General features: G+C 50.1%; 1 protein-coding gene across 8 annotated transcripts in view; it reads right to left on the bottom strand.

Moving 5' to 3' along the window:
* Positions 1-23,542, bottom strand: part of Fbf1 (Fas binding factor 1) — a 28,215-nt gene extending 4,673 nt beyond the window's left edge. For 3 of the 8 annotated variants that reach the window (XR_005972672.1, XR_005972671.1, XR_005972673.1), the window contains exons 1-27: positions 22,922-23,535; positions 20,462-20,489; positions 19,359-19,400; positions 17,752-17,842; positions 15,709-15,757; positions 14,422-14,472; positions 13,186-13,324; positions 11,474-11,551; positions 10,948-11,064; positions 10,590-10,725; positions 10,348-10,481; positions 9,436-9,535; positions 7,922-8,389; positions 6,835-6,936; positions 6,413-6,507; positions 6,198-6,256; positions 4,787-4,942; positions 4,550-4,650; positions 4,229-4,435; positions 3,550-3,657; positions 3,317-3,456; positions 3,122-3,240; positions 1,939-2,061; positions 1,672-1,857; positions 1,086-1,262; positions 875-1,012; positions 671-788 (exon numbers count right to left, since the gene is read on the bottom strand). Coding sequence is in view for 5 of the 8 variants with exons in the window: in XM_041636062.1 (XP_041491996.1) it covers positions 671-788; positions 875-1,012; positions 1,086-1,262; positions 1,672-1,857; positions 1,939-2,061; positions 3,122-3,240; positions 3,317-3,456; positions 3,550-3,657; positions 4,229-4,435; positions 4,550-4,650; positions 4,787-4,942; positions 6,198-6,256; positions 6,413-6,507; positions 6,835-6,936; positions 7,922-8,389; positions 9,436-9,535; positions 10,348-10,481; positions 10,590-10,725; positions 10,948-11,064; positions 11,474-11,551; positions 13,186-13,324; positions 14,422-14,472; positions 15,709-15,757; positions 17,752-17,842; positions 19,359-19,400; positions 20,462-20,489; positions 22,922-22,960 (3,301 nt within the window). In the remaining 3 variants the exon portion in view is untranslated. Of the gene's footprint in view, positions 1-670; positions 789-874; positions 1,013-1,085; positions 1,263-1,671; positions 1,858-1,938; positions 2,062-3,121; positions 3,241-3,316; positions 3,457-3,549; positions 3,658-4,228; positions 4,436-4,549; positions 4,651-4,786; positions 4,943-6,197; positions 6,257-6,412; positions 6,508-6,834; positions 6,937-7,921; positions 8,390-9,435; positions 9,536-10,347; positions 10,482-10,589; positions 10,726-10,947; positions 11,065-11,473; positions 11,552-13,185; positions 13,325-14,387; positions 14,473-15,708; positions 15,758-17,751; positions 17,843-19,358; positions 19,401-20,461; positions 20,490-21,334; positions 21,417-21,851; positions 21,955-22,921 lie in introns of those variants that run through there. The other 5 variants (XM_041636062.1, XM_041636064.1, XM_041636065.1 and 2 more) reach the window with 5 other exon arrangements.
* Positions 23,543-27,562: the final 4,020 nt, after the last annotated feature.

Here is a 27,562-nt window from a genome sequence, read left to right as displayed (position 1 = left end):
ATCCTAACAAGGGGTAGCAGAGGGAGGAGGAATAATCTGAGTTCAAAGCCTGCCTGGTCTACAAGGTCAGACTCCACAGAAACAAAAACAAACAAATAACAACAGCAAAAAAGTGTGGTGGCTCATTAATCCCAGCACCAAGAAACACAGGCAGGAGAATTTCTAACTGTGAATTCAAGGCCAGCCTTGTCTACTTAGTGAGTTCCAGGAGAGCCAGGGCTACATAGTAAGACCCTGTCTCGAAACAAAACCAGAAATAACAAAACTCCCCTCAAAAAGGAAAACAAAGCTGGTGGCGCATACCTTTATCCTAGCACTTGGGAGGCAGAGGCAGGCGGATCTCTGTGAGTTCGAGAGCCTGGTCTACCAAGCGAGTTCCAGGACAGCCAAGGCTACATAAAGAAACCCTGTCTTGAAAAACAAAATAAAACAAAAATAGACAAAATAAAGGGGGTGGGGCTAGAGAGATACTCAATAGCTCAACAGTAGACACACCTATAATCTAACATTCAGGATGCTGAGGCAGGAAGATCTGAGTTTGAACTCAGCCTGGGCTCCAAAGCAAGACCCTGTCTTCAAATAAATAGCTTTAAGCAGCTCCTATTGAGTGGCTGGAGGAGGTCCTGCCACTACTACTCCCACTGTGTCCCATCTTCTTGGAGTCACTTACCATCCATGCTGGCCACTTCAGGGCCCTGAAGTGTGGAGCGCAGCCCTGGAAGGCTGAAGGGCATATCTTGCCGCACACGGTCCAGCTGCAGCCTCTGCTGTGCCAGGCTCAGATGCTCCTGCGCCCAACCCCCAAAAGATGGACTCAGTGAGAAGGACAGGCAGGTGGGCTTGAGGGACAGAAGAGTGGGGACTGGAACCTTACCTGGTGCATACGCTGCTCCTGCTGCCGCAGCCATTCCTGCTGCCGCTGAACTGCCTGCAGCCGGCCCTGCTGCTCAGACTGCATCTGCTGGGCCTCCTGCAGGGCCTGTTCACCCTCCTCGTACTTCTTGGAGGCCACCTGCAGCGAGACCATGGGTCAGGGCTAGCTAGAATCACATGGTGGCTCATCCCACAGCCCTTCCAAAACACACCTTGCTCATGTGTTCCAGCTCCTGTGCACGGGCCTGGAGGCGCAGGCTGGCCTTGTGTAACCTGTCCTTCTCCAGCCGAAGCTCCTGGCGCTCTCTCTCCAAAGCCTCTCTCTCAGCAGCCAGCTTTTCCTCCTTGGCCCGTAGCTCACAGGCCCTGACTGTCAGCTCTGCCTGCTCCTGAGAAGGTGGAATCAATGCTGAGGTCCCCCATCCAGAGCTACACCAGGCTCCAGACAGCCCTTGGGGACTCCTTCCCCCCTCACCTCTGGCAGTGGACAGTAGAGCAAGGGGCTTCTTGGACATGGATCAGAGAAGCCTGAAGCCCAGTTTGGGGGCCCCCACACAAGTCATGTAAATTCAGTATGTCCAGTGTCTCTAATATCACTTACCTCACTTGCATATCTGAGTCAAAGGAACTGACTAGCAAGTAAGACAAATATGCACAGTGCCTGAGAAAAGGAAGTTACCCAGGGTGCTGACTGCTGCTCCAATTTCTTGCCATGTCCAGCTGTGTGCTCTTATTTCCTAGGCCTGGGATCATTTGCACACAGCTGGGAGGCAGGGCCACTGAGGCTCTGAGCCCTACCTTGGTCAGGCTGATGATGGTGCCCTCCCTCTGGGAGTCTGCATGGAGCGCCCTCTCAGCCTCGCGCTCGGCCCGTTCCTTACTCAGCTTCTGCTGTGTGAAATACTCGGCCCACTCTGCTGCCAGGCGACGGCGCTCCTCCCCACACTTGTTCATGACTGACTTCTGCTCCTCTAGCAAGGCACTCTGCGTGGGGGCAGGAGGGGAGTGTGAGTGTCCTCAGGCAGGAATGGTGGGGTCAACAGCTGAGGGTGGAGCTGGACTCACCTTGGCTCTCTCCAGCTCCTCCCTCTCCATGGAGAGTTGCTGGACCATGACCTTTCTCTGCTCCTCCAGGCTGCGCTGTGCAGACTCTGCCTTGGACTTCTCAGCAGCTACCCGCCAGCGTTCCTGCAAGGCCCAGGACAGAGCTGAGGGTTGGCTCCCTACTCTAGGAGCAGACCAGACTGTTCCAAAAGAGTTGGGCAAATCTGGCTTCTCTCAGGCTAAGTCATAAAACCCTCATTTCCAAAGAAACACGAAGTGACAGGTGCTTGGGAGGTACTGCCCAGGTCCAGCTCCTGCAGTTCTGAGTTAGGAGGCTCCAGTACTCAGGTCAGACTATACCACAGGGAAGGTTCGAGAGTGCCCTGCCCTGAACCGCCAGGTCTGACCCATTACCTATCAGTCACACATGTTGGGAACCCACTGTTTCCGTAAGCGTGAGGGGAGAAGCTCAGCAAGTTTAGTCTTCCTTAAAGACTAAAGCGTAGGGACTAGAACCATGGCTCAGCAGTTAAGAGCACTGACTGCTCTTCCAGGGGACTGGTCAGTTTCCAGTACCCCAGAACGGCTCACAACCATCTGTAACTCCAGTTCCAGAGGATATGATGTTCTCTTCTGGCCTCCAAAGGCAAAACACCCACACACATTAAAAATGAAACAAAACAGCTAGGTGGTGGTGGTGCACGCCTTTAATCCCAGCAGAGGCAGGCGGATCTCTGTGAGTTTGAGGCCAGCCTGGTCTACAAGAGCTAGTTCCAGGACAGGCTCCAAAACCACAGAGAAACCCTGTCTCGAAAAATCAAAAAAAAAAAAAAAAAAAAAAGGAGACCAAAGCTCACTTTCATCTATGAATGACATGTAGGGTTGTCACATAAGGGGTTAACTGACATTTAGTCAAGAGTATCCATCCCAGTGTCACAGGGGTGAGGTGATGTGACAGATCTGAGTGACAGGAGGAAGAGAGGACTCTGCAGGGTGGCTTGACGAACAGGTGTTGGAGGACCCAGCGCAGGGCTGAGCACAGAAGAGGAAGAGACAGGAAGAATAAGCCTTGGCCACTGCCGGCTTGAGTGGAGGAGAGAATGGCTGCGCATGGGTTTGACCTATTGGCTAGAGTCAAATCAGAGTGGCTGAGATCACAGGCGGCCCTGGTCTGAAAATTTCCTGTACACCAGGACAGCCTCACCTGTTCCAGGAGCCGGCTCTGCTCACTCAGGCGCACCTCCATCTTCCCAATGACCTCCTGGAGTCGGCTGCGCTCTTCCTCCATGTCTCGCTGCTGCCGGCCCAGCCGCTCCTGCAGAGCTGGGGGCAATACACAGGGTGCTCACTGACTGCCGTCCTTCCTAACATGGGGGTCTCAGTTACAGAGAGGGGCTACCTCGCAACTGCTCATCTTGCTGCCGGATCCCCAGCTCCCGTTCCTGTGAAGTGGTGAGGTGTGAGGCCTCCACGCGGGAGGACAGCACATTCAAGCTGCTGGAAAATTTCTCCATCTGCTCAATGATGCCATTCAGGGACCTGAAGGATTATCAAAGCATCTCATCCCGGGCACGCCCAGGACACCAGGCCCAATCAATCCCTTGGGCAAGCAGCACCAGGTAGCACACATACCGAGTATGGGACGTGGCACTGGTGACAGCATCGATCTCTTGGTCCTTCAGCATCTTTAACCTCTGCAGTTGGTGCTCGTGGTCCTTGCGCATCTCCAGGATGGATGCCCTGAGGGGACGGCAGCAGAGGCCAGGAAGGCCAAGGGTCACTGTGAGCAGGGCCACAGATGACACCAGAGACTGAAAGGAACATGCCTCTGAGCACCATCTCCTCCTCCTCCTCCTTCAGGCAGAGCCTCAGTTTCCTGGCTTTTCTGTCTCATCTCTCATGGCTTCCATGCCACGTGCACATCCACCCTGCTGCTCAGCAAAGGATCCCTTTCTCAGCACTGGAGGAAGCTATGTGCCTAGCCCTCTGTGCTCGCCCATGGGCTGCTCTGCCCTCCAGAGTCTTTTCTTAGTTCCATTCCCATCCAGAGAGGCTCAATGCATGACTTTTCAGACCCCCCCATTCCAGCAGAGTGGGTGGAACCCTACCCATGAGAGGCAATGGGTTGGTGTGCTCAACCTTGAGCCTCCATCTCAATGGGCTGAAGGGAAGGGCAAGCTTATGCACAGGCTGTAGAGCCACACTGGTCTCCCGGGCACTGCTGTCAGCCGGCCAACCCTCATTAAGCCTACTCCCCAGCCCCTGCCCATCCTCTTGTCAGTCCTGCAAGGCCACTCCCTAGTCTCCTTACTGTTGCAGCTCCCGAAGTCGTGCCACCTCCTGGTCCTTCTCCTGTGCAGCCAGGGCCAATTGCCGCTGGTGCTGGGCTATGAGCTCAGCCCTGGCCTGCTCAGCTTCCCGGCAGTATGATGCATGCTGAGTTGACAGCGCCTCCTTCTCTCTGCGGAGCTGCTCCTCCCGCTGCTGGTAGGATGCTTCTAGTACCTTGACGCGGCTTCTGTCAACAGAACACCCACCTAGAGGGTCTCACGGAGCACACTGACATGATCCTGGGGCCCAGGAGATCTGAACATGAGCTCGGGCAGCCCCCAAGACTGGAGACAGCGGATACCTGTGCGCATCTTCGATGAGCTCCAGGTCGGCCTGGTGCCGCTGCTGCAAACTCTCCAGCAGCATGCTGTGCTGGGTCCGCTCCAGCTCCAACTTGCGCACCTGGGCATGGGTGAAGCAGTGCGGTAGGGACCTTCAAGCAGCCAATTCACATCTTGTGCATTCAGCCCTCCTCCCTCCTGGTGATGCCTCCAACTGCTTCCTAGGACAGTGGCCCTCACTGCCCTGCAGCTCTCACCTGGGACTCCAGCTCGGCCAGCTTGGTCTGGCTCTGCAGCAGCTCAACCTGAAGCTGGGCAGTGCTGCTTGGGAACTGCCCTTGGGCAACCAGGAGTTGCTTCTGGTATCCTGAGCCTGGCAGCAGACTTTGCATCACAGACTCTGGGAGCAGGGGCTGTGGGAGAGGATAAGAGCTGTTCCAACCAGAAGCTGACAGGCCTCTTGCTGAGCTCCTCCGCCTCCACACCCGGACATCTTGGCCATCCTTTAAGGTAGCTAGAGACCAGAGTTCTAGCAGAACAGGATCTTGGCGAGTTCTAGGCCTTGGCCTTGCAAGGAAGTCATCAGAGCTCTGGTCAGCAAACAGAGCAGCCTCCCTCCCCAAGGACATCCTCCTCAGTGAGGAGCCATCACTAGCCTGAGAGAAACAAATGGCTCAGTTATGACAGTAGCTTCTGCCCTGGCCCTTTAGGTCGGGCCAATAGGCCTAGGTGACAGTTGGTTGCAGTCAGGTCCCTTCAGGGACTTACTCCTGGCTGTCCTACCTCCCAGGCCCAGAGATGCAGAGGGAAGATGCATAGATGGGGATGTCTTCAAGCGCAACAACAGGACAGCTGTAGTCAGGGGCTGGCCTGCCTGGAACTATAGACCAGGCCTGACCTCAAACTTGATTTTCTACCTCAGTCTTCTAGTCCAGGTGTTTGTGTGAGATGGAACATGGTGGTGCTTTGAGTGATATTGTCCCCATAGGCTCATGTTTGAATGCTTGGTCCCTGCTCAGTGGAACTGTTTGGGAAAGATTCAGGTATGGCCTTGTTGGAGTAGATGTGACCTTGTTGAAGGAGATAGGTCACTAGAGGTGGGCTTTGAAGCCCATGCCAGGCCCAGCATCTTTCTCCGGTTCTGCTGCCTAAGGATCAGAATGTAACAGTAACTAAGACTACATTCTTTTCTCTTTTTTTTTTTTTTTTTTTCAGTACTGAGGACTGAACCCTGGGTATTGCACACGCCAGGCAAGCTTCCTCTAGAGAGCAACCCTCACCCCTCTTGAATCCAGGCTGGGTTGGAACTCACTATGTAGCTTTAGGCCAACCTCAAACATGTGGTACTCTTCCTGTCTCAGCCTCCTGAGTACAATTGAGTACAATGCCAAGTCTGTACTAATGCCTTCTCAGGGGAACATCCCAAGCTGCTCCTACACAGCAGCCAGCTCCAGTTCCCTACTGATGCTGGCAGTTATAGCCACCTCCACTCGGGAGTAGAGAGGCTAAAAGTCCAGGAAGGGCTAATGAGGGACACCAGAGCGAGTGGGCAATGGCCTACTGGATATACGGGATATATTCTAGCAGAATGTCAAAGTCCAGCTCCTGGGGCAGGGGAGAATTGTTCTTTGGGCCCAAGACCTATACCTGTTTGTCCACCTTCCCTACCTGGACAGGCACAGAGAGCCCCGTGCGGTCCTGGGAATGTGGAACATAAACTGCAGGCTCTGAAAAGTTGACAACAGAAAAGAGAAGAAGGTTCAGAGGAATGCGGAGCCAGGGGCATCTGGGAAGAGTCCCTGTCACTCATCTTCCAGAGTCCCCAAAGGAGCTCAAGGTACCTCTTCCTCACCCACAGCTAAACTCCAAAGAAGGAAACAAACCTCTGCTAGAGAAGTCCCCAGAGGCAGAGGCCATTCCCATCTTGGGGTCACCGACAGGGAGGACAGTAGTGGCTGGGCTCCAACTCATGGCGGATCTGGGGACAAAGATGAGGGCACATTGATCGGCTTCTGTGTCAGACAGAAGTAGAGAAGGGGAAGCAAAGAAAAACACTGGATTCAAATACTGGGTGAAAAGGTCTCAGGGCTGGTACTCTACTGAACCGAAGGATCAGCTGCACTGGTGGCTTGGTAAAGGAGGTGGTATGTGCCCTCAGACATCTCTGTCATCTAGGCATAGACGCAGAACAAGACAGAGTCAGCAAGCCACCTTGGGTCCCAGCATAGTCATCATCTATCCAGGAAAGGAGGCCTGGGCTGGCCCCGTTACCCTCACGCCCTCCCAGCCCTGTCTCTGGACATACCCTGTGATGCCAGGTCTGACAGCTGCAATCCCTTGTGTAGCTGCTCCCGAGGCTTCTCCAGCAGCGGCCTGCTCAAGGGCCTGAGTGCTCGCAACAGGTTGGCTGAGGAAAGTCCATATTAAAAGTGAAGGCTCATGGTAAGCTACAGAAAGACAGCCCCAGACATGCCCCTAGCATGAAGCTTACGGCAGTCTTCTCCTGCCTCTTGGACTGTGTTCTAGGCTGGGCTCCTAGAGTTTGTGGGCCTGCTGCCCACCTCGGCATCCATTAATCACAGCACCCAGGGGCACGTCACACACACTGGAGCTGAGTTCAAGCTCAACCGCTGCATCCTTCATTTATCTTTGTTCAGTCTTGGACTCTAGTGCGGCTCAATCACCCCTCCCCACAGCTAACCCTTGGATCACTCTCTTCTATTAGTTCCCCTTCTTTCTTAGCTCTCCCTTCAATCTCCGGTCACTGTCAACACACCAACACACCAACTCTAGGAAGTCTAGGACACGGTAGTGGTGTCCCAAGACTCTCACAAAGTCACACAATCTCCCCCGCTTGGTTCTGGTTGCAAGGTTTGTCACTGTTTCCTCTGGACTTGGCCTTGTTGGCCCCTTTCCCTTCCCGCCTACAGGGGTCACTCACTCCCCAGCCTCACTGGAATGGACAGCCATTCTATCGTTCTCAGGAGCTGCCTCTCAGCTTCCACGTTTGCTCGAACGCTTCCAAGAGGATACAGGAAGCTCAATTCATACATGCATTAGCCACTTTTAACGAGCTGACAGAAACACCTATATTTGGCACAGTGGGTTTCTTTGCCAGTTTGACTGGTACTGTGGACAAGGCTGTAGCTCAGACAAACAGACAGTGAATCCTGATACCTCAAAACATCCTCTGTTTTGTTTTGCCCAATCCAGTCAGTACCTGTCCCCACAGCAGTCAGGGCATGGGTGTCACCAGCACCTGGCAGCAAAGCGGAGCTGGCATCAGTGGCCACAACAGTGTCTCTAACAGAGAATGACAGGTAAGGTGGGCAAAGCTAGCCCCTCAGCCTTGCCAAATCCTTTCCACCAACCGTGGTGGCCCATGCCCATACCTGCTAGAAGGGGTCTGACCCGATGATCCCAATGAGTTCAGGCCCTTAGAGGGCGCAGCATGCTCCTCTCTGGCTAGACCGTGGGATTTCTTCTGAGAAATGACATGGCTCAGCCAGTCGTCGTCCTTCTCCTCAGAGGTTTTTGGTGAGGCCTGGCTGGCTTTGGGAGAGGGCCTTGCACCCTTGGCTGCTGGCTTTGCGGCTGAGGGCAGTCCAGCTGGCACAGAGTGTGGCTCTGGGGCTGAGTGCTGGTTTGTAGTGGGGGGTAGAGAGGGTGTCAAAATGGCTGAGTCTTCTTGTTGAGCCTTTTGAACAGGAGTGGGATCCGGCAGGGCCAGGTCATCATCCTTAAGGCCTAACCAGTCGGCTCCTCCTCTCCTAGGGTGGATGGGGCTGGAAGCAGGGGGAGGGCTCTGTTTGAAGCTAGGTTCTCCCTTAAGGTCTGAGCCACCTTCTCCCAAGAACCTGCTTCAAAACAGAGAAGAGAGTGTTGGACAGGGGAGGAAGTCCAGCCCATTACCCCATTAGCCCCAATATGAGCTTTACTCTTTGCTGTTGAGGGGGCACATATCTGGCCCATAGCAAACTGGGCTTAGTGGTTCACACTCGTAATCCCAGCACTCAGGAGGCCGTGTCAGGACTGCTGTAAGTGCAAAGCTAGCCTGTGCTACAGAGACTGTGTCAGAACAGTGTGAACAACAGTGAACATCCCATAGCAGCTGGAGATGAGGCTCAACTGGCAGACGCCAGGTCTAGCATATACTAAGCTCATCTGTAGTACCACAGCCGACCAGGATGGAGGCATACACCTGTTGTCCCAGCATCTGCCCAGTGAAGGCAGGAGGATAAAGTCAATGTCATCCTTGATTACACAGGAGTTAGAGGCCAGTCTGTCTCAACAACAAAAAGGGCTAGAGAGACAGCTTGGTTGTCATATAAGCATGAGGACCTGAGCTCCAGGAGATCTGACATCCTCCTATGGCCTCCTGAAGCACCAGGTACATGCATAGTGCACAGACATATAGGCAGACAAAACATTCATAAACACACACACACACACACACACACACACAAAAAAAAAAAAACAACCCCAAATCCTTTTAAAACGAAAACATATACTTGGAGAAAGATTACAAATTCCAGAAAGTTGGTTGCTGGTCTATTTCTGCTGCAAATGAGGAGTGTGTGCTATGAGGACAAAGCCAAAGGCAGGGTTCCTGGAAGGCAAGGAGGAGCCCCACTGCTGACTCAGGGTGGTGGTTGTACTAGTCCTTGGTCTGTGACAAAACAGCCTTTCACGATACTCAAGGCATCAGCAGAAGCAAGCCCACCTCCTCCTTCCCTGCTGAGGAGCTCAGGGCTCAGGGCAGCCAGTCCACTCAACACCCGCACTGTTGGGAGTTCCTAGCTTCCCTCTCCCCTAGGCACCTGCAGACTCATGTCCGTTAGGTGGATGGGGAAGGCTACAGGGACAGGCCTGTGCCTGAGGCTGACCTCCCTGAGTCTTCACTTACCTGACCGACTGTCGGCGAGACTGCCTGCCCTCAGAGGAGGCTACAGTGGGCTGGTAAGCTCCAAAGGTGAGGATCTCATCATCCCAGCTGTCTTCTTTGTCTGTAAATTAAAGGGTATGAACATGATCTAGAACAAGGAAAGCCAAACTTTTTACAGGATCTCGCAAATGCTCTACCACTGGGTGACATCTCCAGACCGAGGGAAGCCAGATGAATGAGTGGAGGCCAATCAAACAGCAGCTATAGAAAGCAGCACAGTGGGGCTGGAGAGATGGCTCAGTGGTTAAGAGCATTGCCTGCTCTTCCAAAGGTCCTGAGTTCAATTCCCAGCAACCACATGGTGGCTCACAACCATCTGTAATGAGGTCTGGTGCCCTCTTCTGGCCTGCAGGCATACACACAGACAGAACATTTGTATACATAATAAATAAATAAATATTTAAAAAAACACTAAAACTCAAAAAAAAAAAAAAGCAGCACAGTGTTAGACCACCTATGGGTAAGCTATCTCATGACACAGCTGTCTCTGTGACAGAGTTCAGAATGTGTGTTCTGTAGGGAAGCTTTTGTTAAGGATGTGGTTTGAGCTGAATACACCTTTAAGCCCAGCACTTGGGTAGAGAATTATTATGAATTTGAAGCTAGTCTCAAAAGAGAGGAAAAAACTGGGTACAGTAACACACACCTTTAATCTCAACACGTGACAAGGCAGAAGCAAGCAGATTCCTGTGAGTTCATGGCCACCCTGGTCTACACAGTGAGTTCCAGGCCAGCCAGGAACTATATAGAGAAACCCTATCTCAAAAAACAAACCAACCCCCCCCCCCAAAATGTGATGTGGGGGAGACAGAGAGAGAACAGCAATCTTGCAGCCAGTACAGACTCCCCCCACCCTCCTCCAGGCGTCCTCACCCTCTGGCTTCTGATACTTCTTGTCTAGCTTGAACTCTTTGTGCTCCCCAGCGCCTGGACGAGCAAGGAGCTTGGCAGCTGTGCCTCGTCCCAGCAGTTCATCCAGCTTCGAGCGAGCAGGAAGGGGCCCTTCCCTGTGGGACAGGTATGGAAGGACCGTGCCATGACATGGGGCTCCCATGTTGCTGCAACCTTTGAGCTTTTCCCTGGCCAGGGACTCCCTACTTCATAAGGATTCTTACTGGTCTCCGGTCTTCTTCCTCTCTGCTTTGGGGCTGTCTTCAAAACCCAGGGTGGTCATGATGTCGTCCCCTTCATCAAACAATAATTCTTTCTTCCGGATAGGAGTATCCCCAGGAGTCAGAGGAACAGAAGGACCTAAGAAAGAAAAGCAGGGCCCAATGCTGGGTGACTGAACAGGGTAAGGGAAGACAACCATCTGCACTTGTCTTGTTTTTTCAGGGACGCTGACTCTAACCCCACCCCAGATTATACATTCACCTCCCTAGTCCTAGAGCCTGCCCTGCCGAGGTCTGGGCTCTGTACTAGAAAGCTGCCATGACTCTGCCCACCCTGGAACCATAAGTAGGCCTCTCCTACCTTGGCTTGCAGCCATGCTGGGGCTCTTGGAAGCAGGCTTACTCTCCATTATGGGTGGCTTCTTGGCAGTTTCTTCCTCCTCATCAGAGAGAAGTCCCGCCAAGGGGTCTTCAAGGTCTCATGGCCAGAAACAAAGACAAAGGTCAGACTGCTGTCTTTTGCTTAGGTAAGCCAAGCCGGAAGCTGAGGGTAAACAGGCTCTTCAGCATCCACAGTGGGGTCTATGGGGCAGGGTAGGCGCAGAGGGGCTTAAGCAAGGCACAGGGAGTTGAGTAAACCCTGGGACTCCTAGAAATGTCCCTAAGGCATGAATCCATTCATAAAGAAAAAGGGACCTTTTCCTTCACTTTGAAGCCTGGCTTCACAGTCTTTGTGAGTAAGTTCCTCAAACATCTTGGCTGCTAGAGCAGTTAGTTCCTAATCATGACACACAGAGACTTGGCCTTCAGCAGCAGCATCCAGGCTGCTCTCAAGCAAAGCAGTCCAGAAAAGGGGACGTGCGGTGGGGGAGACAGGACTCTGATACCTTCAAAGGAAAACTTCTTGTACTGAAGCCCAAAGTTGTTGGAAGGGAGAGGTGGCTTCTTAGTGGCAGTGGTGTTCCCTACAGGAAGAAGAGAGAAGGCAGTCGTAGAACTGAGTCTTTCCTGCCCAAGGTTTTCCCTGTATTGGAGTGCCAGGGACAGCGGGCACTTTGTTCTGACAAACTGAGGTTCTTGGCTGTAAGCACAGTCATAGAGCAATCCATACACCCGCTTCTCACCTGGACCTCTGGGAGGGAGACATGATTGGAAGGTACTCCCACCCCTCACCACCAATCGCTGGCTCGGGGGATTCCCAAGCTGCGCCACACTTCTCCCTTTTGCAGTGTGAGTAAAACCCAGGAAGCCATGCAGGGGCAAGTGCTCTATCACTAGGCCATATCCCAGCCCAGACTTTCCATGTTAGATAAAAATGATCCCCTAGCAGCTGTAAAAGAGCTGTGCTAGATAGTTTTAGTCAACCTGACTCAAGCTAAAGTTATCTGAGAGGAGGGAACTTCAATTAAGAAAATGCTTCCATAAGCCTGTAGAGCAGTGTCCTCAACCATCCTAATCCTGCAACCCTTTATACAGTTCCTCGTGTTGTGCTGACCCCGACCATAACATTATTTCATTGCTACTTCACAACTGTTATCAACTGTAAAGTAAATACGACCTGCAGGATGTCTGATATGTGACTCTTGTGAAAGACTCGTTTGACCATTAAAGGGGTCAGGACCCACAGGTTGAGACCCACTGTCACAGAGCATTTTTTAAATTAGTGATTGATGGGGGAGGATCCAGCCCACAGTGGGTGGTGCCATCTCTGGACTGGTGGTCCTGGGTTCTATAAGAAAGCAGGCTGAGCAAGCCATGAGGAGTGAGCCAGTTAGCAGCATCTCTCTGTGGACTCTGCATTAGCTCCTGCCTCCATGATCCTTCCCTGTTGGAGTTTCTTCCTGACTTCTTTTGAGATGAACAGTGTTGTGGAAGTATGAGCCAAACCCTTCCCTCCCCAAGCTGCTTTGGTCATGGTGAAGCTTCACAGCAATAGTCACCCAGAAACAAGAACGGATCAGACCTTTTCCCCACATAAACACACACAGTTGGCTGCTTGGCCTCTTCATCCTAGGCACATTGGTGGTCTGAATGACAATGGCTCCCAGAAGCTCAAATATCTGAATGCTTAGTAATCAGAGAGTGGAACTGTTTGGAAGGATTACAAAGATTAGGAGGTGATGTGGGATTCCCCTCTGTGTTGTGAATACCACTGGTTAATAAAGAAGCCGCTTTGGGCCTATTGCAGTGCAGAATAGGGCAAGGTGTGAATCTAAGCAGATAGAGGATGAGAAAGTAGGCGGAGTCAGGGAGAAGGAAACAGATGCTGGACGCTGGATGGAACCTTACCGGTAGGCCACAACCACATGGCAATATACAAATTAGAAAAAAAAAAAGTCTGAACCAGACCCAGTCAGTGTTTCTCTTTCTCTGTCTGTGGGTCAGGATGGTAGCTCTTAGCTACTTCGCCAGCACCATGTGGGCCTCCATACTCACTGCCATGATGATAATGGACCAACCCTCTGAAACTGTGAGCCAGGCTCTAATTAAATGTTTTCTTTTTAAGAGTTGCCTTGGCCATAGTGTCTCTTCAAAGCAATAGAGCAGTGACTAAGACAGCACAGAAAACTCACAGGACACAGCGCTAACTTCCGCGTACCTTTCTCATTCGCTGTTAATGTGCCAGCAGGTTTGGGATTGCTAGGCACTTCTTTCCCAGAACCCTTTGCAGGTCCTTTGCCAGAGGGTGGATGAGACTTCATCTGACCAAAGAGATCATCGTCCATGCTATCCAGGTCCTAGGACAGTGGGAGAGAAGCCTGATGTCTGGAAGGGGCTATGGTTCAGATGATACGAAAGTCTTGGCTTGGGGAGGTGGTATTAGGAAGTAGGGGCTTTGTAGGAGCCTCTGAGTCATTGGGGGCAGTGTCTTGAAAAGAACTCCAGAACCACATCCATCGTCTTCCTTTGTTGTGCTTCAAAATGTGGCCATGTGACCAATACAGTTCCCTGATGCCATCTGCCACCCTCATCAGAGGCCAAACCAACTCTTGCTCCCAACCTCATCCCAAAAGAAATGTCCCTGGTGACGGAATGTTTTTCTGTGGCAGCACAGAGCTGACTGGCTTGGAGGGTGGAGGACTACAGGCTTGGAGGGTGGAGGACTACAGGCTTGGAGGGTGGAGGACTACAGGCTTGGAGGGTGGAGGACTACAGGCTTGGAGGGTGGAGGACTACAGGCTTGGAGGGTGGAGGACTACAGGCTTGGAGGGTGGAGGACTACAGGCTTGGAGGGTGGAGGACTACAGGCTTGGGCACCAGGGGAGAGGATGAAAGAAAGAAACTGAGGAAACTGGTGGAAAAGAAAAGAAAATGGAGCCAAAGGCAGGCAGAGTGGGCGGGGTGGGAACTGGTGCATGAGATTGCAGTGAGAGACACAAGTCAACACAGAGAGAGACAAATGGATAGAGAGATGCACACAGGGCTCTACAAGTCTGCAGCCAAGAGCTCTGCCTTGACCCAGGGACCATGACAGAACGAGACACAGTGCTGCTGGCTGTGAAAACAGAACAGAGGTGGCTGACGCCCACTATTCTCTGAAGATTCAGATTTATTTCAGTTTTATCTGATAAGAGGGAAGAGCTTTTGACAGGGAAACTGGGGAAAAACACAGGAAAGGCAAGGAACAGACTTTAGAGAAAACTTTTAACCCTGATCTACTTCCCCAGGTGGTCCCAGCTAGAAAGTCTATGGTTCCTACTAGAGGCCTGTGGCAGACTTCCCAGGCTCCAGATGCCCAGGGCTATACAGAAGTTACAGGACTGGGAAGCCCTGGCTTGACCTGCGGGATCCCACACCTACCCCAGCCTTGAAGGGGGCGAAGCTGTTTGGCTACCTTCACATTCTGCAAGAAGACCTGCGGGTCTGCATCCGAGACGCTGGAGACCTAGGCCACAGGTGAAGACACAGCGAGACTAGTGTCAGTCAGGATCCAGCAGGCCTGGGGGTTCCCAGTCCTAATCATCTTGCTTTTGCTCAGCAGGGGCAGAGAGCTTAACTGATGAGGCATAAACAGGAGGGTCTCTTGCTCCCCAATCTCCAGGGACCAGCTCTCTGAAGTCAAACCTGCCTGTGTGTGGAGCCCCAGAAGGGTTCCCAGTGTCTGTCCTAACTGCAGAAGCTATTTCCACCACAGGCCTTCAGGAGACCACTTCCTCATCATGCACCTAGTCAGCTTGGCTGTCTCATGGGAAGAGGTGATGCCCATTTCTGCAGTTGGGAGCGCTCTGCCATCTAGCTCATTGTTCTGGCAAGGAAGAAATGGATGCTGTTTGGGTTCATTCAGCAGTCCAGGGACATTACTCTACTTTAAGAATCAAGTACAAGGCCGGGCGGTGGTGGTGCCTGCCTTTTATCCCAGCACTCGGGAGGCAGAGGCAGGCGGATCTCTGAGTTTAAAGTCAGCCTGGTCTACAAAAGCTAGTTTCAGGACAGCCAGGGTTGTTACACAGGGAGACTCTTGTCTCAAAAAACAAACAAACAGAATCAGGTACAAGGCTGGGCATGGTGAAACATGCCTTCATTCCTAGCACCTATAGACAGAGGCAGGTGGATTTCTATGAGTTCCAGACTGAGGTCAGCCTGGTCTCCAAGGTGAGTTCCAGGTCAACTAGAGCCACATAGTGAAACCCTGTCTCAAAAAAAATCAAAAAAATATGTGTATGTGGGGTGGGGAGGGGAGTCCAAGTTATATATGAGTTTGTACATCTGTAATCCCTGATCTTGTTGTTTTGGGCTGAGGCAGAAGGCTTGAGTTGCAGGCTAGCTTGGGTTACACAGAGAAAATCTACCTCAAAATAAAACAAAACAAGCCAACTTTGTAGGAACTTCTAAAGCTTTCTGTGAAGAGCTATTAGGCCACTCCAGTCTCACTTTTTGGGGACAAGCACAAAGGTTAAAGACTGGGGAATGGGGGGCTGGAGAGATGGCTCAGTGGTTAAGAGCATTGCCTGCTCTTCCAAAGGTCCTGAGTTCGATTCCCAGCAACCACATGGTGGCTCACAACCATCTGTAATGAGGTCTGGTGCCCTCTTCTGGCCTGCAGACATACACACAGACAGAACATTGTATACATAATAAATTAAAAAAAAAAAAAAAAGACTGGGGAATGGACCAGGCTCACCTCAGCATCAGCTCCCAGTGGCCCTTCAACACTGTCTTTGGGGAGGGATCTGCAAAGAGATGACATCAGCAGCAGCCTATATGACTAAGTCATTAGGTGATTTATAAAAGTTAAGACTTGGGTCTGGGGGTGTAACTCAGTGCTACAGCATGTGTTTAGCATGTTCAAGGCCCTGGGGTCAATCTTAGCATCAGGTAATGGAAGGGAGAGGAAATGAGAGAAGGGGAAGGGAGGGGAGGGAGGCAAGCCAGTCAGGTGTAATGGCATATACCTGCTATCCCGCCACTTGGAGGTAGAGGGAGAAGGATTAGGACTTCAGGTCACCCTCAGGTACGTACTCAATTTTAGGCCAATTTAGAATACACGAAACCTTGTCTCACAGAGTTGTGGGCAGGCTACAGTGTCAGAGTGAACTTGGGAGAGATTTCTCCGGAGGACAGCAATAGAATAGGAATCTCAAGGCTGGAGAGATGGCTCAGCTGTTAAGAGCACTGGCTGCTCTTCCAGAGGTCCTGAGTTCAATTCCCAGCAATCACATGGTGGCTCACAACCATCTATAGTGAGATCTGATGCTCTCTTCTGTGCATGCGGATAGATAACAAATGAATAAATCTTAAAAAAAAATAGGAATCTCACATATGGCTGTGTGTGGTGGTACATGCCTTTAATCCCAGCACTCGGGAGGCAGAAGCAGGTGGATATCTGTGACTTTGAAGCCAGCCTGGTCTACACAGTGAGTTCTAGGACAGCCAAGGCTACATAAAAAAACCCTGTCTCAAAAATACAAAACAAAACAAAATCCACAGACCACACAGTATAGATCTTTTCTACTTAAATTGTTTTTCTATTTTTTAAAGCAGCGAAGTTCTTTAAATATAAATTGTTAATAAATAAATGTGAAGGGAAATATTGGGGCCAAACGAATGGCTTAGTCAGTGAAACACCTGCTCAGTTAGCATCTTAAGCATCCGTGTCCCCAACACCCATGTAAAAAACTGGGCAAGGTCTTGTATGTCTGCAACCCTTGTGCTGGGTAGGGAGAAGAGGGGCATGCAAATAAAAGAATCCCTGGAGCTCCCAGTCAACCAGTCCAGCAAACTGTTGAGTGCCAGACACAATGAGAGAGTTTGTCTCAAAAGATAAGGTGGAGAACCACAGTGGAAAATACCCAAAAGACCAGCTCCGGCCTTCATATGCATACATACACATACACATAAAGTTAGTTATAGTTAAAGCTGGGCACAGTGGTACATGTCTGTAATTCCAGTATTTGGGAGGCCGAGGCAGAAGGATTGCTCCATGTTTGAGACTAGTTCACTATGGGCTACATGGTTAGTACCAAGCCAGTATGATTATATAGCAAGACCCTGTTTTCAAACAAACAAACAAATAAATAAACAAAAAGAAAAAAAGCCAACAAAATCCAAATAATCTTGTCTAAAACAAGAGAAAATCATAATTTTCTTTCTTTGGTCTCCCTCTGCTTTGATTTTTTGAGACAGGGTTTCTCTGTGTTGCTTTGGAGCCTGTCCTGGAACTCACTTTGTAGACCAGGCTGGCCTCAAACTCAGAGAGATTTAGAGATTTGCTTGCCTCTGCCTCCCGGATGCTGGGATTAAAGGCTTGTGCCACCACTGCCCGGTTCTCTCCCTGCTTTTAAAACAGTGTCTCACTATATAGTCCTGGTTGGCCTGGAACTTCCATGTAGACCTGACCTCAAACTCACAGGCATCTACCTGTCTCTACCAGGAATAAAGGTGTGCCCCACCCCACCTAGATGGAAAGAAGGCAAAAGGTGGAGTTCTCATTCTCAGGGGTTGAACAAATCTGAAAGGCAGTGATCTGAGCCATCCTCTTTCTTCAGGGTTACTGAAACTGAAGCTCAGAGAAGCGTGGGATGACCAGTAACACATGGAGGACTAGGAGCCAGGCCTTCAGATTCCATCAATACTCAGGGCTGAGGGGAGAAGTACAATCTCCCAACATTGATGGTGCACTGGCCAAGATGGAGCATAGTGCAGGAAAGGGGCCAACAGGGTCTACCTTGCTTTAGCCTTGGAAGCAGGCCACTGAGGTACACTTGCTGTGTCTCTGGCACGTGAGGCTGGCTCAACAGGCTTCTCAAGCAGTGTTGCTGGAACAAGGAAAACAAGACAGGTCACACCACGCCAATCAGCCTCAAAGTAGTGAAGCCACAACCAAGAGGACCGTGATTCCGCCACTTAGCTGCCTGCTGCACCTTCCACAGAAGGGTTGTTGGCATCACAGGCACATCCTGATCCCTGATAAACATGAGTGGAGTGGGTACATTTCCCAGTAGGAAGTCAATCCCAGATGCCAGGAGTGCCAATGAACAGTTCAACCCACCCACCTGTGCCACAGGAAAAGGCAGAGGCACGATGGGTTTTCCATAATCCTAACGCAGGCTGAAATACATGGTTCTCCCTCAAAACAGAAGTCTTGATCCCCCCTGGTGAGCTCTGCACATCCCCTAAGCCCTGTTCCTCAGTGCAGCGACATGGACACAAATAGTAAGGGGCCATCTGGGCATGACGGCTCATGATTATAATATTGCACAGGGAAGGCTAAGGGAGGGAATTTCCTCAAGTTTGAGGCCAGCCTGGGCTATATAGTGAGACTCCATCTCAAATATAAATAAATAAAAAGCCAGCAAAATGGCTCAGGTGAAGATGCTTCCACAGACTAGAAGGAGCTGTCCTTTGACCTTCACACATGGGCAATTGCACAAGCATGCACCACCCTCCAAATCCAAAAAGCAAAAAAATAAACCTAAGAGATTTTTTTTTTTAAAGGAAGAGTTCTTTTTCTTTAATATTTATTTATTTGTTATGTATACAATAGTCTATCTGTGTGTATGCCTGCAGGCCAGAAGAGGGCCCCAGACCTTATTACAGATGGTTGTGAGCCACCATGTGGTTGCTGGGAATTGAACTCAGGACCTTTGGAAGAGCAGACAATGCTCTTAACCACTGAGCCATCTCTCCAGCCCCAACCTAAGAGATTTTTAAAAGAAAGACTCTATAAGGAACCTGGCTGAGAGAAGCAGCTCAGAAGTGTAGGGCCCTGGGTTCCCCTCCCAGCATCACAAAAAACTTAGAAAAGAACAAAGTGATATGAGAACTCTTACAGCCAAGTGCTTTAACCAAGTGGGCAAAGCTCTGAGCACTTTCTGCAGATGGGAAAGAACTGTCCCAAGCACATGAGCAGACACTCCACAGCACTGGGACATACATCCCAGCTGTTCACAGTATGGCCGTCACCAAAAGGATGGGAGAGCTGGGCTTGGTGGCATAGGCTGTGACCACTGCTACTCTGGAGGCAGAAGGGAAAGTTCAGTGGCTCGCTGGGCACCCAGGGAGTTCAAGGCCAGCCCAAGCATCATGCCGAGACCCCGGCACAAAGTACAAAGTAATAAACTGGCTGGGGAAACTGCTCAGTAGAACAGAGGCTGCCTAGCCCGAAACAAAATCAAATGAAAAACCAAAGTTGGGAAATAAGCATTGGTGGGTCTGGCCAAAGCAGGAGCCTTCGGTGCTGCTGAGGGAAATTCTCTCCTTCCCCCTGTGGGTCCTAGGGTGGAACTCAAGTGGTCAGGCTTACGCCCCCCACTCTTGTCAGTCTGCACTTACTGTCATCTCCCAGGAGGTCACCAAGAACATCATCAATGGAACCTGAAAGCAAGGAGGCAAGAATGACACTTAGAAACCTGAAGCCCTGAGACTTCCGGGTCCCAGGCTTTGGGCTGAGGACGACTGTCGCTGGCCACGAGAAGATCTCTAATGGCAACAAGCCACAGGGCCTTTCTTAAAGCCTGGGGAGAAGTTGAAAGTGACCTTCCCAAAGGTAATTTCTCACCGAAATGTTTCTACCCACCACACCCACCCCAAACACACAAGCCAGTGACCCGTCCTCCAGCCGGCCCCTATGCCAGGGTGGTTCCCCTCAGCCCCTCCCCCACCCACCACCTCCTGGAGCTGGACTGACTGCACTCTCCCTGGCCACTGTCGGATGGAGGCATGGTGGGGACATCTAGGTAAGCACAGTTGAATTAATTCTCCTACCCAGCTGTATTTGCCTTCCCCACCCTGAACGTCCACCGAATTCAGAGCTCAGTGAGAAACTGTGTTTTTCTACGACTACATGTATTTGTTTTTTAAAACTGCTCAACAGTAGAGGCCACCCTATGGTCTTCATGAGCGAAGGCTGCTCTTGCCACCCCTCTGTCTAGGAGGAGAGTGTCAGCAAAGTCTTGGTCCTCCAGTCTTTTTAGTTTTTAATGAGACACCATCTCTCTCTACATAGCTCTGGCTGTCCTGGAACTGTGTAGACCAGGCTGGCGTTGAACTCACAGAGATCCACCTGCCTCTGTCATCTGAGTGCTGGGGTTAAGGTAGTGCACCACCACACCTTGGTTTGTTTTTAAATTAGAGCAGGAACGTGAGTCGCGACATCTGTGGAGGTCAGAAGATAACTTGTAGGACTCAGGTTATTGGGCTCGGCATGAGATCCTTTGCCTGCTGAGCCTCCTCACTAACTTTTTCTTGGTAAAAAAAAAAAAAAAAAAATAGGGTCTCAACCAGGCTGTGGTGGCATAACCCTTAAATCCCAGCACTCAGGCAGAGGCAGGCAGGCGGATCTCTGTGTTTCAGACCAAGCCTTAAACCAAAAAGAAAAAAAAAAAAAAAGGAGAGGTGTATTTGGATTAAGGGGGATGTTCCATGTCTCCACTTACCTTTCAGTCCTTTCTTGGTTTTCAGTGCCTAAAATGGGGGGGGGGGGGGGGGGGGAGAAATCACATCAACAAAATGCAGCAGTGAGCATGTGTTGGCACTGGACAGGAAGAACACTCTGCCTTCTCCAAGCCCCGGGGAAGGAGCACCAGGCATCACGGATAAGTCAGCTGTTTTCCTCCAGCTTCTGAGAATGAAAGCACTCAAGAGGCCAGAGACAATACTTCCTAGCCAGCAAAGCCGGGTGCAGACAAACACCTCTCTTCAGATTATAGACATTACACACAAAACCACCAGACATATGCAGTCAATAACCAGAATGTCTTCTTCTGTTCTGTGTCCAATGAGGGTTTAAAGATGCTTCCAGCAGGAAATGCAGAGGACTCAGAGCTTGAGAGATGGGCTCACCTTCAATCCCAGCACTCAGGCAGGGGTGGGGGTGTGTGCAGAGGCTGGTGGATCTCTGTGAGTTCCAGGCCAGCCTGATCTTTTACATAGCACTTCTAGGACAGTCAGAGCAATAGGGAGGCCTTGCCTCAACAAAACCAAAGAGAAACTACAAAAACAGGCTAAAGGAAAACTCTGCTCACTGATTAATTTCTTTTTGGGAGCGGGGAGGCAGGGCTGGAAAAGGTCTCACTGTGTAGCCCTGACTGGCCTGGAGTTCGCTATGTCAAACAGGCTGGACTAGAATCCACAGAGATCCACCTGCTTCTGCCTTTACCTCCAAGTACTGGGATGAAAGGCTCAACTCAATGCTTAAATTCTTTCTAATGCTACTCTACCATGGAGACCATCTCCTAGAATATTCTACGCAGTCAGAGGTTCGGGGTGCAAAGGTGGGATAGGGTGGGGGTTTATATTTCCACGCCTACCATCTGGGACTTGGGGGCTTTCTGCAGCTCCTTCACAGTAGTGTCCGGTCATGTGCACTCTCGCTGAGCAAGTTCATCCTCCCTAGCAGAGAAAATTAAAGTAGCTGCTTACAAGAGTCGTGGCTGGAGCTGGAGAGAGGGTTCGAGAACTGAGAGCACAAACTGTTCTTGCAGAAGACCTGAGTTGGGTTGCCAGCACCTGTGCTGAGCAGCTCACAACCTCCTGTAACGCCAGCTCCAGGTGGCCCCCATGGGCACCTGCACCCACACATACTTATACACACAATTGTATAATTAAATAGAAAATTTTTTTTTTAAATCTGTAGTTTATCTGGACATGGTGACAATCCTGAAATACCAGAACTTGGGAAAGGGAGGCAGAAAAAAAAAAAATCAGGCACTCAAGGTCTTCCTCAGCTACACAGCAAATTCAAGACCAGCCTGGGCTATGCAAGTCTCAAGAACAAACAAACATACAAAAAACTAAAATAATAAATAAATAAAATACAGCGTTTACCAGTGCTTGACTCCAAGGTTGTTAAGGACCCTCTCACTTTCGAGGAAACCTCGTAAGTGGTGGTGCACACCTTTGATCACAGCACGCGGGGACAGAGGCAGGCGGATCTCTTGTGAGTTCGAAGCCAGCCTAGTCTACAGAGCGAGTTCCAGGACAGCCAGGAATAAGTCTGTGGGTAAAGGTGTTTCTGCCACCTGACTATGCGAGCTGGATCCTCAGGACACATATGATGGAGGAAGAAAATGCCAATTCTCCTTTTACCTCCATGTAAATCTGTGTCCTGCCCCGCAAACAGATAAGTGCAATTAAAAAAAAAATTCCAGATCTGAGTATGGTAATACATACTTAGCTTCAATACCAGAACTTGGGAAGCAGCAGGAAGAGCTATGTAACAAGACTTTTTTTTTCAAGAAAGAAAAAGCTAGGGGGCTGAAGAGAAGCCTCAGCCATTAGGAGCACTTGTTGCTCTTTCAGAGAAGCTGGGTTGGATTCCCATGACCCACGTGGTGGCTCACAACCTGTTACTCCCATGGGGGGCAGGAGGGACAAAGGGATCTGACACCCTCTTGTAACCTTCATGCATGTGGCACACAGACACACATGCAGACAAAACACCCCTACACAGAAAATAAAGATACATTTTTAAAAAAGAAGAAAAGGTTAGGTATAGTGGCTCATACTTGTAATCCCAGCACTTGGGGGGCTGGAGCAGGATTGGTATGAGTTGGGGCCAGCTTTGACCATATAGTGAGTTCTTGGGCTACGGTGAGAGCCTGTCTCAAGAAAGATTGTGTGTGTGTGTGTGTGTGTGTGTGTGTGTGTGTGTGTATGGGGCGGGGAGGAGATTTGGAGACTTCTTGGAAAAAGCAGTCCACATCCTTTACCCTGGGAGAGGATGCTGAAATGGCAAAGAACCACGTGGAAAGGTAACTACAGCCTGGCCCGGTAATCCAAGAAACTCTCCCGACTATTTGTGGGCAGCATCCAGCAGGAAGTGTGAGTGAGCTCTGGGAACGGATTTTTCTAACATCCCCTCCCTTTCTCCCCTGCTCCGCTTCACCTAGACCCACCTTCGCAGGCCTAGGAAGAAAACCGGCTGCGGCGCTCATCTGTCTTCCTGGTGTGCCTAGCTTCTTATTAAAATGCAAAGTGTAACTGGGGTTGTGGACACTGGGGAATGCTTGTGTTTCTCCCGCGCAAAAGCAACTTTAGCGACCAGCAAGTCCAGATGTGTTTTGACTCCTATCACATCAAGGAATTTCTGCTATCTCCTCTGAATCCCGTCGCCGCTTCCCAAAGGTGAGGCATTTTCTAGGAGTGGCTTGGAAGGGCCAGAGGGTCTTCACACCTATTCAACCAACTCCATGAGGACATTTTAAAGGCCGCGAGCCCGCCCCTCAGCCCCAGCGGTTCGGTTTCGGGCCACAGCGTCGCGCCAGGCGAGGCATGGTGCCGCTCAACGTTCCATCCCCCGCGCGCCCATCCCGCGCTTCTCCCAGCCTCCGAGGGCCCTGTTACGATCCGTCCTTTCAGAAACACGGCCACGGAAACCCAGCCCAACGAGCGTCCCGGATTCCGACTCCACTCAGTCCGCCCTTAGCTGCCAGGCCTACCACCACTGCGCGGGCGACGTTCCCACCTCGCCGCCTCTGGCCTCAACTAGAAGGCGGCGTGATGCAGTCTAGGAACTGTAGTCCGTGGCCCGCTCACTTGCGGGCCGAACCACAGGAGGTGCCGGAAAGAACTACATTTCCCAGTGTGCCCCGCGATAGGGCGCTTCTCCGGCCAGGGCGTCTGTTGGATGCTCCTCGAGTTGCTAGGAGCTTTCTCAACCCGCTCCGCTGAAAAGCAGGGAGAGCATATTCCTATCGGGTACAATCCGGCTCTTTCCGCTCTGAAGGCTGATTGAGGACCGTAAAATTCTTAGTCAATGATAAGGTCGAAAGTGCGCTATTAAAAATCCCGAAGCCATCAACAGATACGCGGTGGATGCGCCTCACCCGGAATCATATAGCATTTGGAAAGCCTAGATTGGACCAAGACTGCAAATTTCCTAAGTCAAAATCGGCTGTAGCAAAGATTTGAGACCAGCTGCATAATAGTGTGCTACATAATAGTGTCTCAGAACTACACTTTGCATATTTTCTTGGCTGTACGTATAGATTTTTTTAAAAGGCAGGGTCTCACTGTGAGTAGCACTATCTGTCCTGGAACTCACTATGTAAACCAGAGATCCCCAGGCTTCGGCCTCTCAAGAGGTGGGACTAAAGGCCTGAACTACCATGCCCATCCCATTACAGATTTAAATGTGAGGTTTTATTTAAGCGTTGGGAGGCCAGCAGTGTCCAACCATAATTTGCAAGCTGTGGTCCTGGACAACAACCTCCTATCCACATTTCTACAGGGCTAAGCAGTAATACATACTAAGGGCTATTGTCAGCAATGAAAGATTAAAATCACTTAAACATACAGCAACTTAAAATGAAATGTTTACCAACCAGTAGCAAGCAGTCTTTTAAAAGATATTTTAAATTATTGTCTGTATGTGTGGATTTTTGCATAAGTGCAATGCTCAACAGGGGCCAGAGGTGAACACTGGATTCTTTGGAGCTGGAGTTTCATGGCAGACATGGTGTTGGAGAAGTAGCCTAGTGCTCATTGTTAATAAAAAAAAAAAAGATTGGCTAATAGCCAGGCAAAAGTATAGGTGGGGCAATCAGACTTAAGATGCTGGGGGAGGGGCCTGGAGAGATGGCTCAGCAGTTAAGAGCATTGCCTGCTCTTCCAAAGGTCCTGAGTTCAATTCCCAGCAACCACATAGTGGCTCACAACCATCTGTAAAGAGGTCTGGTGCCCTCTTCTGGCCTGCAGGCATACACATAGAAAGAATATTGTATACATAATAAATATTTTTAAAAAAAAGATGCTGGGGGAAAGAAGGGCGGGGTCAGACATCAACCAGCAGGATGTCTAGAAAATGAGGTAACAAGTCATGAGCCATGTGGCAAAGCATAAGTAGAAATATGGGTTAATTTAAGTGTAAGAGTTAGCTAGTAATAAGCCTGAGCTATCAACCGAGCATATACAATTAATAAAAGCCTCTGTGTGGTAATTTGGAAGCGGCTCCCAGGACAGGAAAACTCTGTCTACAACCTAGTGTCCTACATCTTGACTTGTGGCCAACAGGAAGTGGTCTGTCTCACTGGGTGTAGCTTGAGCATGTATGAGACCTCAAAGCCCACTGTAGATGGAGTTTTTCTATCTAGACCACCTGCTCCCAAATAACTACTCAGAGACTTAATATAAATTATAAATGCTTGGCTAATAGTTCAGGCTTATTACTAACTAGCTCTTACATTTTTTTAAAAATATTTATTTATTTATTATGTATATAATATTCTGTCAGGCCAGAAGAGGGCACCAGACCCCATTACAGATGATCGTGAGCCACCATGTGGTTGCTGGGAATTGAACTCAGGACCTTTGGTAGAGGAGGCAATGCTCTTAACCTCTGAGCCATCTCTCCAGCCCCCTAGCTCTTACATTTTGAGTTAACCCATATTTCTTATTTATGTTCTGCCATGTGGTGGTACCTTTATTAGCATAGCATGTTCATCTCCTACTCCTGGCTGGTAACTCCTCTGACTCTACCCTTCTTCATCCCAGCATTCTCTCTGTCTCAGTCTCTTCCTACCCAACTGTCGGCCAATCAGCTTTTTACTAACAATGAGAACAATACATACAGTATATAAAGATCCACAGCAGCCCACCTCCACAATGACATACTTCCTCCAAGGCCACACCCACTCCAAGGCCACACCTTCTAATAGTGCCACTCCCTGTGGACCAAGTATTCACATGTGAGTCTATGGGGGCCATTACTTTTCGAACAATGTATATTCCTGTGTATGTTTGATGGGGTGGTGTATGCGTGCATCCATGGAGATCAGAAGAAGGTTTATAATTCCTAGAGTTACAGGCAGTTGTGGGAACTCTAGCATGAAAACTGTGGATTAAACTTGGGTCCTCTGGATAGACAGTTAGCTCAGTGGTTAAGTTTGTTTGTTCTTTTTTTTTTTTTTGGTTTTTCAAGACAGGGTTTCTCTGTGGCTTTGGAGCCTGTCCTGGAACTAGCTCTGTAGACCAGGCTGGTCTCTAACTCACAGAGATCTGCCTGCCTCTGCCTCCCGAGTGCTGGGATTAAAGGTGTGAGCCACCACCGCCCAGCCTTTTTCGTTTGTTTGTTTGTTTGTTTTTTCGAGACAGGGTTTCTCTGTGGGGTTTTGGAGCCTGTCCTGGAACTAGCTCTTGTAGACCAGGCTGGTCTCAAACTCACAGAGATCCGCCTGCCTCTGCCTCCCAAGTGCTGGGATTAAAGGCGTGCACCACCACCGCCCCGCAGTGGTTAAGTTTGAAAGACTATAGTTTGAATTCCAACGCGCACATGGAGGTTCACTACCTCCTCAGGCACCAAGGAATATGATGTAGACACACATCTAAGCAAAATACTCATACACATAAAATAATAAAAATAAATCTAAAAAACATAAACTTGGATTCTCTGCAAGATTAGTTTCTACTTTTTTACACAGATGAAGGCGTAAGTCGCAAACAATGCCACACCAGTTTGGAATTATGATTAATAGAGTGATATTTATTTAAAGGGGAAAAAACTTACAGATAACCGTCCCAGACAACAGCCCTCTGCGCAATCAGGAAGGAGTCTACTTGCCGGAAACGGAGCAGGAAGCAAAGAGAGAAAGAAGGGAAGTAGCCGCTTTTTTAAAGGGAGAGAGACCACGCCCCAATGGGCTGGTATCTCAGCGGCTATAGGCTTGAGGAACGGAAGGACCTCCCGCAACACACAGAGACAGGTTTTCTCTGTGTAACAGTTCTGGCTGTCCTGGAACTTGCTTTGTAGACCAGGCTGACCTCAAACTCACAAAGATCCACCTGCCTCTGCCTCCCGAGTGCTGGTATTAAAGGTGTACACCACCACTGCCCAGCAAATCTCATGTGTCTATGTTTAGATCAGACTCACCCCCCACTCTATGCCCCCCAACTCCTCCTATATCCCCTCCCCAAGCCTGTTCCCTCCCAACTTCATGTGCTCATTTATGAAGTCTTCAGTATGTGCAGGGGTACAGTGCCATGCACATGGGTATCCTGGAGCATGGACCGCCCATGGGGGAAGAATTCCTGAATAAAACAGACACTTCCTCCCCCATCAGCCATCAACTTCTAAAAGCTCCTCAGCTAGAGGTGCACATGAGCCTCTCCCCATCCATGTTGAAAGCTTAGCCGGTTTGATAGTGCGAGAACAGTACAGCCACTGTGAGTTCTTGTGTTTGGAAGGCACTGTCTCGCAGCAATCCCGCACTACTTCTACCGCAGTTGACCATGATCCCTGCGGCTTGGCGGGTGTGTGTGTGATATAGATGTCCCCTTTAGGACTGAGCACTGCCATAGTGTCTTACGGGCTGCACATGGATCAGTTGTCTCTGTATTAATGGCCATCTACTGCAAAAAGATGCTTCTAGTGAAGTCAATCCAAATTTATTTATTGATAAATTAATTTTTTGAGACAGGGTTTTTCTGTGTAGCACTAGCTGTCCTGGAACTAGCTCTGTAGACCAGAACTCTGAGATCCTTGTGCTTCTGCCTCTCAAGTACTGGGATTAAAAGTGTGCACCACCACTACCCAACAACCA

The sequence above is a fragment of the Microtus oregoni genome, unplaced genomic scaffold (genome assembly GCF_018167655.1).
Source record: "Microtus oregoni isolate MIOR12 unplaced genomic scaffold, Mior012 000048F_ref0000485, whole genome shotgun sequence".
Lineage (NCBI taxonomy): Eukaryota > Metazoa > Chordata > Mammalia > Rodentia > Cricetidae > Microtus > Microtus oregoni.
The sequence above is the reverse complement of the archived record's forward strand: the minus strand, read 5'-3'. Positions and strand labels throughout refer to the sequence as shown.